We start from the raw sequence: 15,223 nt of genomic DNA, 5'->3' as shown, positions 1-15,223 counted from the left end.
CTTACCGAATATTGGCAATAAAAAATTGCATTAGTAAGAAAAAAATTGCAAAAATCGCATTAAACTTTTGCATTCCACAAATGGAACTGCTCGGGGCATGCGAATGTTTAATGCGATTTTTTTCTTACTAATGCGATTTTTATTGCGATTATTCGGTAAGCGAATAATCGCGAATACTGCGATATTTGAAGGCCAGCTGCGGGCCACAAAATGTTGTATGGAGGGCCGCAAATGATCCGTGGGCCGCCAGTTTGAGACCCCTGCTCTAGAACTTTAGGCCCTCTTCATCTCATTTTCACAACTCAATTGTTTTGGTCAGTTCCCTCATTATGTTGCCTTTGGATCTTTGTTACTGCCTTATTATGTATCTTTCAGTCCTACACTATGAAAAAGATCATTCTCTTTCTGCTCCTTTCATTCTGGCGTCAGAGCATGATATCTTCTAGTTATATCCATGTTGTTGGAATTTGCATGATTTTGTTTTTTCTTACAGCTGCATGGTATTGCATAGTGTATATATCACAATGATCTTTTTTACTTTTTATTTATCTTACTGTCTTTGTCTAATTTTTATATCAATGATATTACAGTTTTTTGATCCATTAATCTATAGTCAGGTATTTGGATTGTTTCTATATCTTGGCTATTATTACTAAGTGCAGCATCAAACATAGGTGTGCATATGTCCTTTTGAATTAACGTATTAGCGTTTTATGCATCTATGTAATCTTTTATTCAATTCTAATTAGTATGCAATAGGTTTTTTTTTTTTTTTGCTTGTTTTTGGTTTTTGGCCAAATGGCATTCAGGGCTGCTCTGCACTCAGAATTTATTCCTGGAAGGCTCGGAGGACCATATAGGATGCCCGTGATCAAACTTTGATCATCCTTGTGTAAGGCAAACACTGTCTGCTATGCTATTGCTCTGGCCCCTGTTAATAGTTTATTTTTTTAATTCTACTCTTAATATGTGTCAACTTAAGTATTAATGCTATGTGTGTGCATGTATGTGTGTGTGTGAAAAAGTTATGTAGGAGCAATACAGCAACAAAGGTGACTAGTTATCACAATCAAAGTTAAGTGTTTGCCACTTCCTGTTGTGCACAGACCCATTTGTTTCTTTGAATCACGTGCCTCATGTGGAAAGGTTATGGGATTCTGAAAATATGAAAAGAGGTTTGGGGCCCGGAGAAATAGCACAGTGGTGTTTGCCTTGCAAGCAGCCGATCCAGGACCAAAGGTGGTTGGTTCGAATCCCGGTGTCCCATATGGTCCCCCGTGCCTGCTAGGAGCTATTTCTGAGCAGACAGCCAGGAGTAACCCCTGAGCACCGCCGGGTGTGGCCCAAAAACCAAAAAAAAAAAAAAAAAAAAAAGAGAGAGAAAAGAAAAGAGGTTTGGTCTGAGCTAGGAAATACTAATTGGATTGAAAGTTTAACTATTTTTTATAATCAGTTACACACTTAAACTTGAACATATGATTTTTGTAATAGAAATATAAACATACCCTTGAATGATTGTCTTTAATAATTTCCATTACTGCCAGTCTCTCTATAAGACAGTTGTATTGTGAATGGATTGTTTGTATTTTGAGCTCAGTTTATTCTCTGTTAGTTGATGAGATAGGGTTTGGGAGGTAGGCAATGTACTATGTAGAGACTTTCAGAGTTTCAAGACATTTTATACTTTTCCTTAGCATCACCTATCCTTGGATAAATAATTAGTTTTACAATTATTTAAAGGAAATATCTTTGTGTAGATAAGCTTTATGTATCCACGAACCATACTGCCACCATATATAAAATTACAGAGGTATTGGATAGCTTAGATTTAAATATATTTCAGATGAATTATTATATGTATTTAAGATCTATATTTAATGTGATTGGAAAATGTCATTATTCAGAAATGTTAATCATTTACTTAAGTCCCTGTTTCTTTTTTTTTGTTTGTTTTGTTTTGTTTTTTTTTTTTGGGCCACACCCTGCGTTGCTCAGGGGTTACTCCTGGCTGTCTGCTCAGAAATAGCTCCTGGCAGGCAAGGGGGACCATATGGGACACCGAGATTCGAACCAACCACCTTTGGTCCTGGATTGGCTGCTTGCAAGGCAAACGCTGCTGTGCTATCTCTCCGGGCCCAAGTCCCTGTTTCTTAAGTGAATGCCAGATAATAGAATTAATTAGAATTAATTTATTTGAATTAATTAGAAAATACTGAGAAGTCACTTGTCTTTCTTATTTGTTGGTTAGAAATTTCTGTCTGATTTATTTATTGGTTTATTCCTATAGTAAGAACAATACTTGGCACAGAAATATATATTGAATCAATAAATTAATAAAATTTAGTAATACTCAGAGCTCAATAATAAGAAAATAAACAACTTAATTAAAATCTACAAAAAAGAAAAAAATCTACAAAAAAGGGGCTGGAGGGGCCAGAAAGATAGCATAGCAGTAGGGCATTTGCCTTGCACGCATCCAATCCAGAACAGAAGATGGTTCTAATCCCGGCATCCCATATGGTCCCCCGTGCCTGCCAGGAGCGATTTCTGAGCACAGAGCTAGGAGTAACACCTGAGCACTGCCGGGAGTGACCGAAAACAAAAAAAAAACAAAAAAAGGGGGGGATGCTGGAGAGAGAGGGTAAAGTGCTTGCCTTGTGTGCAGCCGACCTAGATTCAATCCCCAGCATCTCATATGGTCCCACAAGTAACAGCAGTAATTCCTGAGTTCAGAACTATGGGTAACTCCCTGAACACCAGTAGGTATGACCCAAAAATAGAAATAAATAAACTTTATATATGCAAAAGATTTGAACAGAAACTATCAAAAAATACAGAAGATGGGGACAGATAGTACAGCAGAGAGGGTACTTGATTTGCTACACAACCAACCTGGGTTGAAACCCTCACCCTCAGCATTATATATGGTATCCTGCATTCCACCAGCAGTGATCTTTGTACACAGCCATGATTAGACCTTGAGCACTGTTAGGTGCGGTCCAAAGACCTAAAAAAGAAAAGCCAGATGATGGCAAACAATCACAATAAAAAGTGATCAGAATTATTTATTGTTGGAAAAAATTAATACTACAATAAGTTGCTGTTGCACACCTAGTTAGTATGGCTAAAATCAAAAAATGGCAACACCAAGTGCTGGTAAAGATTTGGCAATAAAACACATATACTTTTGTTGGGACAACCCTCTTTGGAATTCCATTTGTTACTTTTTGTTTATTTGTTTTTATTGTGGGGCCACATCCAGTGGTGCTCAGTAATTACTCCTCCTGCTCTGCACTCAGAAATTGCTCCTGGCAGGCTCTGGAGACCACATGGGACACCGGAGATTGAATCTAGTCAGCTACATTCAAGGCAAACACCCTACCCACTGTGCTATGGCTTTGGCCTACATTTGTTACTTTTTTAAAAAGTTGACCATACACTTTGATAGATGAACCAATTTAATCTTAGAAATGTATCAAAGAAAACAGAAACTACATATTCATGTATTCATACACACCTAATAACTTGTATATACCTTCTTATGAAAATTTTATTCATACTTAAAAAATTAGAAATAATACAGATGGTTATAAATTAGTGAGTTGATAAGTAAGTTGCTTAGCAAATGGGGCCTGGAGAGATAGTTCACATGTTAGGGTGCATGCAGGGCTTGTAGCCAATTCTGGTTTTATCTCTGCACCATATGGTCCTCTGAGTAAAGCTAGATTCAGTCCTTGAGGTTCCAAATGCTACTGGGGGGACCCATGTGATACCTAGTACTTCAGGGCCTGAGCAACACAAACCCAGTTGATGAAGAATCACTTGGAATCCCAAGACCTGAGAACACCTCCCAAAACAAAAAAATGTATGGTACATTTATTCAGAGAAGTTTTTCAGCAAGGAAAGGTATACGACTACAAATATAAGCAACAATATGGTTGAACATCAACTACATTATACTAAAGTGAAATAAGCCAAACTCTCAAGACTAGTACTTACTGTATGGTGTCATTTAGGTAATATTCTGGAATTAAAAAAAAGTCAGTGGCTGCTTGATCCACGACCAGACTGTATACATCTTGGGACCAATAAATAAGCCCTAGTTTAGGGTTTGAACTATGACCTGCACAAGAATCATGATCCCCAGCCCCAAAGATCCGGCAGAGACAATTGTAACGGAATGGGGCTTTTGGGAGCACAAAGAAAGACGCTATCCTAGGTGCCACCCTAGGCTCAGTGCAAAGACCAAGATCATCAACCACAGAAGATGGGTTAAAATGACACTGAGGTAACAGAACCTCTAGAACCACAAAGACTGACTTCATCATAAGTCCCACCTCAGGATCTGTACAGATACTGAGACCTCTAAACACAGAGCAGAAGTCTTCCACACACCAAAGGAAAAAAAAAAAAAGAAAGAAAAAAAAACAAAAAAAACAAAAAAAAAACACACCACCGGGAAAGTAAAGGATCCTGAGCAATGTCTAGAGTTGATCCCATGACAGTATGCTCCAAGGACGGAGAAATCCCATATCTCTTAGGCCAAGTGAATTCTTTTTCGAATGACCCCAATATTTACTGTGCCAGTGCAGGAGGGAAAAAAACAAAAATACAAAAAGCACAAAACCTTGGTTATTTTTTTGATATAAATATATATATTACCTTCATTTATTATTGTTATTATTATTTTTGATTTACCAATCTATTTTGGTCGATTTCTCTGTTTGGGTGTGATTATTGAAAGTGTAGTCCCCAATTATACTTATTTTTTTTTATTTATTTATTTATTTTTTCTCTTCCTTTCTTCTCTTTCGTTATGTGCTATGCCATGTTTCTTAATTCAAGACCATGGCGTGATTTTTGTTTGTCTGTTTTTGTTTTATTTTTTTTTCTACTTGTTTGTTTGTTTGTTTTGTCTGCTCTGTGTGGTGCTTATCGATATAGCTGGAGCCCTCACTGGATATTTGACACTTCTTTTGGTACTAGTGGAGTGTTTCACCTACTTTTTCTCCATCTCCCAGATTGATGATGAGAGCCTTTAGAAGGACTCCGCCCATTTTCGGGGTATTAGACTCTTACCCCAGTTTATTGCTTTTTTCTCCTTCAAACAAAACCACGCAACTTGAACTAGCTAGTCCTGACTCCAGATAGAGGGGGAAATAAGGGAGGCATCAGGACCAAACAGGTGCAAGACTACTAACAAGTGGGTTAGATACAGAGGGGACCACATATTCTAGCCGCCCTGGGGTGAGGGAAAAGGAAAAGGGAGGTAGGATAGAAACGGAGGCGTAGGGATGACAATTTGGCGATGGGAATCCCCCCTGATTTTATGTAAATATGTACCTAAAATATTATTGTCAACAATATGTAAGCCACTATGATCAAAATAAAAATTTATATTAAAAAAAAAAAGTCAGAAATCAGGAGAACGCCAGGAGTGACCCCTGAGCTTTGCAGGTATGTCCCCAAAACAAACAAACAAACTAAAAAAGAAAGGTACTCCACCACAAATACATGAGCTCAACACGCATTTGTGTATTTTAAGGATGTACATGCGAGGTGTTGAAAAATTGTATGAAATGTTTTCTACTAGAATTATACACCTCAGGGACCGGAGAGATAGCATGGAGGTAGTGCATTTGCCTTGCATGCAGAAGGACGGTGGTTTGAATCCCGGCATCCCATAGTCCCCTGGGCCTGCCAGGAGCGATTTCTGAGCATAGAACCAGGAATAACCCCTGAGCGCTACCGGGTGTGACTCCAAAACCAAAAACAAAACAAAAAGAATTATGCACCTCAGTTGGATTGCCTTTCTTCTCCTTGGAAAATTCAGCTAATATTTTTCAGCTTCACTGCTTTCACTGTGTGGTAGGAATATTCTGAGAGTTTCTGTCACTAATTAGTACCAGGTAGTACCTGGTACTATAAGCACTCTTATTTCTTGTTTCTCCAGGAAGAGTTACTCCAGGGCAGCTCATGTCCTATATTCAGCTCTTCAAGAACAACCTCAAAGCTCTTGTGAATCACTGTGGACTCCTGCAGCTTGGGTTGGCCACAGCTCAAACTCTGAGACACCCACAAACTGCAAAGTGGGACAACTTTCTAGCTTTTGAAAGGCTCCTTCTCCAGGTATGTTTTTATGGTGCTTTTTGGGATATGAACAATTGAAAATATTCACTTCCAGGGGAACACTTTGAAGAATACTGAATGTATTCTAATACTGAATGTCCCAAATATATATATGGGGGGCAGAGGGGACACAACCCGACTCAGGGGTTACTCCTGGCTCTGCACTCAGGAATTACTATTGATGGGGTTGGGGAACCACATGGGATGCTGGGATCAAACCTAGTGTGGCCATGTATCAGACAACTGGCCTATCCACTGTACTATTAAAATTAGAGTCACACTTTCTTCATACCTATTTATTTTTTTACAGTGATATATTTGGCTTTTTACTGTGCTAATATATCTAAAAAAATTTTTTTTTGAGAATTTGGCTCTCCTCTGAAAACTCCTTTGTAAATTTTATGTCATTTGGACCCTTCTTGATTTTGGTGGCATTTTATTCAATTCTGGCTATTTTCTCTATTTTCTCTGTAGAATATTGCTGCTATTTATGTTTCCTCTGACATTAGTCTCTAATCCTTAAGCAGCCTACAGCCTGTGGCTAAAAAGGATGCTTTAGTAAAAGATGAAGGAAAGCACAGTCATTCATGGTTTTAATGAAAAGATTTGTGTGTGGGGTAGAACCCTTTCATGACTGATGAAATATTTTCATGGGAAGTTTTACAAAAAATGATGTTTTTAACGATTGTAAACTATTTCAGACTTACATAGAATAATGGTGTCTGTGTTCTCTCCATGTAGACTCAATATAATTTGATAGCTTTTAATAATATTTCTGTCCTTTTTCATTAAATAAAACTAAGATAATTTGAAGCCTATCTGACATAGGCTTCCCTGCTCTAATTCCCTCTTTTTAGTTTTCTCTAGATAATTACAAGCCAGGTATATTACTTTTATATTTTTATGGAATATTAATATTTCACAAATAATATTAGTAGTGCCATTTTATAAATGCCTCTGCCAAACAACTTGTTTCTTTTTTCAACATTCCATTTTTATAGTCACCCAAGTTTATTTGTCTAGATCTAGTTCATTTCTTTAAGTGATAACCAGGCTATATATCTATAAGTATAGAATTACTTTATCTAGATTATATTGATGTGTACTTAGACTTCAATGTGTGTTTGTGAATGTGTGATGAATGTCTTGGAACATGTCTCTGATACACATGTGAAAGAGTATATACCTTCAAGAAGTTGTTAAATCGTTGACTATATATATTTTTACAGGCTGGAACCACAGCAGGTAGGGAATTTGCCTTGCATGGGGTCAACCTGGGTATAATCACCAGCATTCCTTATGGTCCCCCAATCCCACCAGAAGTGATTCCTGAGTGCAGAGTCAAAAGTAACTTCTGAGTGCTGCTGAGTGTGGCCCCAGAAAAACAAAAACAAAAAGAATTTTTTGTTTACTTGTTTTGTATTTGGGCCACACTCAGTGGTGCTTAGGAGTTAGTTACTCCTAGCTTTGCATTCGGAAATCACTATTGGACCATATGAGATACTGGGGCTAGAATCCAGGTCAGTCGAAGAAGACAGGTACCCTACCTGCTGTACTGTTTTTCTGACCCCTGACTACTATTTTTGTTTTTACAATCAAGAAACTAATCACCAAAGACAGTGAACTAATTGCATTCCTCTGCTAGGCATAGATGGCAACTTATTTTCCAGAAATGGGTCCAACACACTATTGTCAAACTTAATATTTTAAAATGTACTTATTAAAAATTTTTTTTGGTTGTGTCTGGAGTAACCCCAAGAAGTTATCAAAAGATCTGGGGGCCCCACCTGCAGTTCTGCTAGGCATGCATCCTAACACTAATACTATTTCCCAGCCTCAAAAATGTATTTATTTTTTATGAGATACTTGTGAAAGTTCTAGCTGTTCAGGCCCTATAATTCAATACTTAGTTCTAGCAGTGCTCAGAATGCACCAAGACCTTACCCAAACAGTGCTGGTTGGGGATTGGCATGTGATATAAGGATGAAACCAGCAAATTGCACATGCTAAGCCTGTGCTCTTCTATTTTATCTATATCCTTGACCCCCAATTTAAATAGTTTTACAGTAAGTCAATGCTTTCTCTGTAGATGTATATGCATGTCAAATTCTCTGACCTCTGATAAGCCCAAGCACTGTTTATAAACATTTTTAAATATTCTGTCCATTTACTTGCTCATTCTTATACTTCGTTTATTTGTTTTATCTATGGGAACAGATAAATGCTTTTTTTCATTGCTGCTAGGATAACAATGTCTTAGCAAATCTGGTAAGGGCACTAAAAAAGGAAGTGTTATCAAGAGTGTAAAGGAAGAATAAGGACTGCCATTATTTACAGATAATATTATTGCTCACAGGGAAAATCCAGGAGAAACAATGAATCACAGCAAGAAACAAGAAAAAGAACATAAATGTAAATGCAATATTTTAGACATGTGATTAATAGTCAGAAGTCAAGGATATTCTTATATGTCTGCAAAAATCAATTAGATAACTTTTCAAAATTTGATTCAGGGAGCCAGAGAGATTACAGCAGGTAGGACATTTGCCTTGCTTGGGCATGGCCTTGGTTTGATCCCCAGCATCCCATATGGTCCCCCAAGCATCACTAGCAGTGATTTCTGAGGGCCAGAAGTAAGTCCTAAGCATCACCAGTTATTGCTCCTACAACCATCCTCAAATTTTAATTCATGGCATTAAGCATTATAGAAAGTATATTAAGCCTATTACCAATATTATGTTACATTTTCTGTTTTTAACTAGGTTAGAGGTATTTTTCCTAATTCCAAATGTTTGAATGATAATTTTTTTCATTTAATAGATTCCACACATATGTATATGTGTATATGAAATTATTCTCCCTTATTTTGTTAGTATGGTAAATTATATTTGTGATTATTATTATTATTATTATTTGGTTTTAGGTCACACTCAGAGATGCTCAAAGGCTACTCCTGGCTCTATGCCAAGAAGCATACCTGGCAGGCTCGGGGGACCATATGGAATGTTGGGGATCAAACTTGGGCCAGCTGCATGCAAGGCAAATGTCCTATCTGCTGTCTATTGCTCCAGCCAGAAATAAAAGTTTAGTAGAGAACATTGCTTGGAATAAAGGCTATTTTTTGACTTTGAAAAGTAAGCCTAATTGAATTCATTGTCAAAATAGTTGTCAGATTCATTTCTTCCCCTTTTTTTTTGGGGGGGGTGGTCATCCCTGGCAGCGCTCATGGGTTACTTCTGGCTCTATCACTCCTGGCAGGCTTGGAGGACCATATGGGATGCTGGGATTTGAACCACTGTCCTTCTGCATGCAAGGCAAATGCCCTTCCTCCATGCTATCTCTCCGGCCCCAGATTTATTTCTTTTTTTTTTTTTTGGTAGTTTTTGGGTCACACCCGGCAGTGCTCAGGGGTTACTCCTGGCTTCATGCTCAGAAATTGCTCCTGGCAGGCACGGGGGACCATATGGGACGCTGGGATTTGAACCGATGACCTCCTGCATGAAAGGCAAACGCCTTACCTCCATGCTATCTCTCCAGCCCCCAGATTTATTTCTTAATGATATGTTGTACTATTCCTGTCTCACAGTCATTTATCTAAAGTTAACTATGTCAATAATGGAACGACTACTTATCTTTTATTTATTTATATTTATAGTTACTTTTGATTTTTGAGCCACACCTGGTGGTGCTCAGGAGTTACTCCTAGCTCTATGCTCAGAAATTACTCCTGGTAGGCTCTGGGAGATCGTATGGGATGCTGGGGATTGAAATCAGGTCAGCTGTATGCAAGGCAAATGTCCTACTCGCTGTGTTATTACTGGCCAATGACTACTTATCTTATATGCAATCAATGGATTTTTATCTTTAAAGAGTTTCTTCAAAGTCCCAAACACAATCAGGTATGTAACCAAGGTGTTTAAATAAAAAAAATATATAAATCAAATAAATAAATAAATAAATAAAATTAAATATACAACTATCATGCAGTCCATAATAGCAAAAAAAATTATCATTGAAATATAAGTCAATTGTTTTGTTTTTTTAAAGTTTTTTCAAAGTTTGTAAGAATTTATCTGAGCATTTCTCAGGACATTGGAAGCAGGCATACTCCAGCTGTGGTTAGCTGTCCCCAACTGGAGCTGTGGACAAAGTACGGGAGGATTGAGGCGGGGTAAGTGCCCAGAGAGGGTGAGCCTGGTCAGGTCTATACCGGCTCTGCCATGGCATGGTTGGTGAAATTCAGCCAACACCACTGAGTCAGTGTCAAGCCACCTCTAAGACCCACCTGACTTTCATAGCATGGGAGCCAGTCCCAGCCTTCTGAAGATCTCAAACCAAGGTTCTCACACCAGGATCCTGCCCCTCATGGGAGAAATATTAGGTCGTTTTATGCCATCCATTTTTGGTTTGGGACACACCCAGCAGTTCTCAGGACTTACTCCTGGCTCTGCATTCAGGAATTATTTCTGGCAGTGCTGGGGGAACATATGGAATGCCAGGGATAGAACTTCGGTTGGCCACATGCAAGGCTATCAATCATTCTACCCACTGTACTGTTGCTCCACCCCAGTCCCTAAATGGCATTCTTGACTTCAGCAGCATCTTAGAGCTGGAGAGACAGTTCACAAAGTCTGAGTACATTCTTTATGTGCCTGGTAAGCCTGAGCTCCATTCCTTTCATCACACTGTCTCCTTGAATTTCCAGCACTGATCATGCCAGGCCTACCACCCATTCCCATCCTAGCACCATTGGGTGTGGCCTTAAAACAAAACCAAATCAGGAAGTCCTAATGTTATAATGATTTGTCACATGCAAAGTATTGGCCAAAACATTTTGGATCAAGGGTGAGGGGTGGGCTGGAGAGATAGCACAGCTGAAGAGTGTTTGCCTTGCATGCAGCTGAATCTGAGGGACCCAGTTCAATTCCCGGCATCCCATTTGGTCCCCCAGCCTGTCAGGGGCGATTTCTGAGTGCAGAGCCAGGAATAATCCTTGAGTGCCACCAGGTGTGGCCCAGAAACCAATCAATCAATCAATCCAGTTTTTTAAAAAAAGGGTGAAGGGTGAGACAGGAAAAGATGATACCCAAAGTTAGATCCAAATTTTGTTTACAGACTAGAGAGGTTTTTTTCTGGAAGTTATCCTGAGAAGGAAATTTGTGGCAGTTGTCTGAAAAAATAATATTTATCTCTTTTAATAACTTTATTTTATTTGTTAATTTTTGGTTTGGGCCTCATATCCAGTGCTACTCAGGTTCTGTGCTCATGGATCAGGGGACCATATGGGTTGCCAGGGATTGAACTCAGGTGGCCATGTACAAGGTACGTTTTTACCCTCTGGCCCTTCTTGTATCTCAGTGCTCTAGTCTCAACATTTTAGACACTCAGTATATCTGGGATTTCCCACATCAGCCAAGTCTTTAACTTTCTACCTACTACATAAAGTTAGCACAGCTTATGGGCTCTGCCCCACAAAACTGTGCTCACTGGAGAACTCAATTGCAAGTCTGGTTTTTCTATCCTTCTGACCATCAAGTTGTATAAATAGGAGTTCCTATTGCTGCCTTGTTTGGATTATGTCATTGCAATAATAGCTTACAGTTGTAGGGAAACACTTTATTTACCTTTTCCAGTAAAGGATATTGCAGAGGTTACAGATGGGCCACTAGATTTAAGAGGTACAAAGGCTGAAGTCCAGAAAGGTCCAGATCCTGGAGCCCAAAAACCCACATGGAGCAGAGTTGTGAGGTCCTCCCAGCCTGGAGATATGTTCTCCAAACCCAAGGTCTTCAAAATCTTCAGGGATTTATATGGAGACTTCATTAGGTCAGCATAGTTGATTATTAATTTAATATTGAGCCCTTCTTCCTGTCATGGAAAATTTCAAGTTTCTACTCATGACAGGATTTTTTTTCCTCATGACCAGCCCCCAACCAGGAGTAGTCTGGAGCCCTCAGGAGTTATCATTAGAATACCACATGATGCTCCTATCACCCAGAACATTCCAAGGAATTAAGGAGTACTGTGTACCAGGGACTGGGGTCAAAGACCAAATGTTAAAACAAAAGATGCTCTAAATATCCCTATCTCCCAGGAAATATCCCTATCACCCAGGAAATTACAAGGGTTGAAGGAGGTGTGTGCCAGGACCAAAGACAGAGGGCTGGTGTATATTTCTCATTATGTCATTGGGTTTTTCCCAGTATAACATCAAAATAACTCCAAAGGCAAGATTAGAGAGGAACAGCTTTTCTCACTCCTGATTTCCCGGCACTTTTGAGGCACAATCTTAGTCTTTCTCAGACTATTTACTCCCTCCTCTCTTAGGGAGAGGACTGTTTTATCTGATTGGCACATTTGGGATGACTGAGTCAGTTTAACTCTTCTTTTTTTCCTCCCTGGACGGGCCCTGGGGGTGCTCTGCACTCTCACAATAAGGTTCTCTCCTGATTCAGTGGCACACCAATCTACACCTTTTTACTTTCATCTTTAGCATGAGTTATATGAAGCAGGCCCTCTGCCCAGATCAAACCTGTCTTTAGACCTAGTAAAGAATGCTGAGCTGCCTAATTCTGGAATTACTTAAGAAAAAAGCAGCTTGGGTAAAAGAGCCACTAAGTCTTGCCATTACTAGTAAAAACTGTTGATAGGGAGTTGAACTTGTGTCTTGATAATGCTCTGTGTTATTTATCAACTTGTCTAAAACCAAGATTGAGAAGAGGGTTGCTAATCCCACCCCTTTTTTAAAATGGCCCCTTGAGGAACCCTACAGTGATCACAGTTGTATTGAATGAAATGAGACTTCCAAATATTTTTAGAGAAGGGTTTAATGAGGCTTTATCTTTGAAGATTTGTATTATGCATTTGTATAAGCATATAAAAAAAGTTTGAAATCAGGGAGAGACTGACATATTATAGAGGTGAACTTTTTTTTTGATGATTGAGCATAGAACAGTATTGATCATTTTCCATTTGAAAATGAAAGGAGGGGCCAGTGAGGAGGCACTAGAGGTAAGGTAGCCTTGCAAGCGCTAGCCAAGGAAGGACCGCTATTCGATCCCTCGGCGCATCCCATATGGTCTCCCCAAGCCAGGGGCAATTTCTGAGCTCTTAGCCAGGAGTAACCCCTGAGAATCAAACAGGTTTGGCCGAAAAAAACAAAACAAACAAACAAACAAAAAAACAAAAAACAAAGAAGAAAGAAAGAAAGAAGGAGGGAAGGAAGGAAGGAAGGAAGGAAGGAAGGAAGGAAGGAAGGAAGGAAGGAAGGAAGGAAGGAAGGAAGGAAGAAAGAAGAAAGAGAGAAAGAGAGAAAGAAAGAAGAAAGAAAGAAAGAAGGAAGGAAGGAAGGAAGGAAGGAAGGAAGGAAGGAAGGAAGGAAGGAAGGAAGGAAGGAAGGAAGGAAGGAAGGAAGAAAGATTGATTGATTTTTCTGGAATACTATGTAGCCTCTCCATGATTGTAAGATCACCACTCCCATATATTCTCATCATTGAATTAGGGCTACATCCCTACATCCTTATGCCAATGATATTTATTAATTTAATTGTGCTTTTTTTCTTGTTAGTTAATCTAATAGAAAGTGGCAAGGGTATATTAGAATCAGTGAATAGGGTTTGTTTTTGTTTATTATGGATGGTGGTGGGGATGGGGAATACACAGGTGTTGTCCAGGGGTTCCCCCTGTGATTCTCAGCCAAAAACTGGTGGTTCAGTGCCAATGCCTGAGACTGTGGTTCTTTGGCCATGTAATGTCAGGGATCACCTGGACCACTCCACATGTGTCTTAATCCCTGTATTATCTTTCCAGTCTCTCTAATTAAAATAAACTCATGATTAGTTGTTCTAAAACAATATTAATTCACAAATATTTATTGAATTTGCTTAATTTTTCTTGATTGGCATAAGATTCATGTTTGATACAAACATACATAGTGTTTTATTCATAATAACTTATTATTACTCATTTTTTTAATTAAAAAAATTTTTGGCACACCTGCAGCTCTGGGCTTATTCCTGGCTTTCTGCTCAGAAATCACTCCTGGCAGGCACAGGGGTGTGCGGTGTTGAGGGGACCATATGGGATGCCGGGATTCAAACCACCATTGGTCCTGGCTTGGCCGCTTGCAAGGCAAAGGCCCTAGTGTTGTGGTATCTCTCCAGCCCTTATTACTTGTTTTTTTTTGTGTTTTTGTTGTTTTTTTTTTGGGTGGGGGGGAGGTTGGGTCACACCCACCAGCACTCAGGGATCACTCCTGGCTCTGAGCTCAGAAATTACTCTTGGCATGTACGGGGGACCAAATCAAACCACTGTCCATCCTAGATCGGCTGCATGCAGGACAAATGCCCTGCTGTGCTAGCTCTCCAGCCCCTATTACTCATTTTTAATAAAATCATTAAAGTAATATTCCTAGAATTAATGAAGCTTAATAAATATTTATTTAGAAGTATTATTTAGGACAAGTGAAGAAAAATGACTTCTGAATACTTTCTTTCACCTTCTTTTTTTGCTTATACTTTTTCCTCAGATCTTCGTGGTGTTGGAGTGTTTTACATTATTTTTGAATGTTAAGTATCAAATTCAGCATTCATGTTATAGATTCCCCTTTCTCTCTCTCTCTCTCTCTCTCTCTCTCTCTCTCTCTCTCTCTGTCTTCCTCTTCCTCTTTGAAGCTAATAAACTTAAATTTAAAAACAAAATAAACTCAGAGCAAAGGGAACTGAATCTGACAGAGAATGTTAAGACTTTAGCAATTGTTAGCCCCCACCCCTATTACTTGGTTTAGTCTTTCCTGAGTAGCCTTTTACATCACCTTTTTTAATCATTTTTTTTCTCATTGAGTTACACTATCTTGTTCACATGTTCATTGGCTTCTTCATCAAGACTATAAGATAAGTAAGACAAGAGATGTCCCATAGTGTAGAATTCTTTCGCACATGCACTAGCATATTCCCTCATGGAAACTGAAGAATTTGTTGTTAAGCACGGGGTCTACTTGCTACAGATTGGCACCTTCAATAAAGGGATAAATGGTGACTGATCAGAGTCAAAAGGCATGTCTAACTTTGGCCTCTAGTCTAAAGCAAAAGAGGCT

The 15,223-nt window shown here is 38.9% G+C and overlaps 1 protein-coding gene across 2 annotated transcripts in view; it reads left to right on the top strand.

Moving 5' to 3' along the window:
- SCFD2 (sec1 family domain containing 2) overlaps positions 1-15,223 on the top strand; it is a 413,047-nt gene that overhangs the window by 49,614 nt on the left and 348,210 nt on the right. For both annotated transcript variants that reach the window (XM_049790127.1, XM_049790126.1), the window contains exon 4: positions 5,954-6,129. In XM_049790127.1, the coding sequence (XP_049646084.1) occupies positions 5,954-6,129 (176 nt within the window). The remainder of the gene's footprint in view (positions 1-5,953; positions 6,130-15,223) is intronic.

The sequence above is a fragment of the Suncus etruscus genome, chromosome 16 (genome assembly GCF_024139225.1).
Source record: "Suncus etruscus isolate mSunEtr1 chromosome 16, mSunEtr1.pri.cur, whole genome shotgun sequence".
Taxonomy (NCBI): Eukaryota; Metazoa; Chordata; class Mammalia; order Eulipotyphla; family Soricidae; genus Suncus; species Suncus etruscus.
This window is presented reverse-complemented; position numbering and strand designations above follow the sequence as displayed.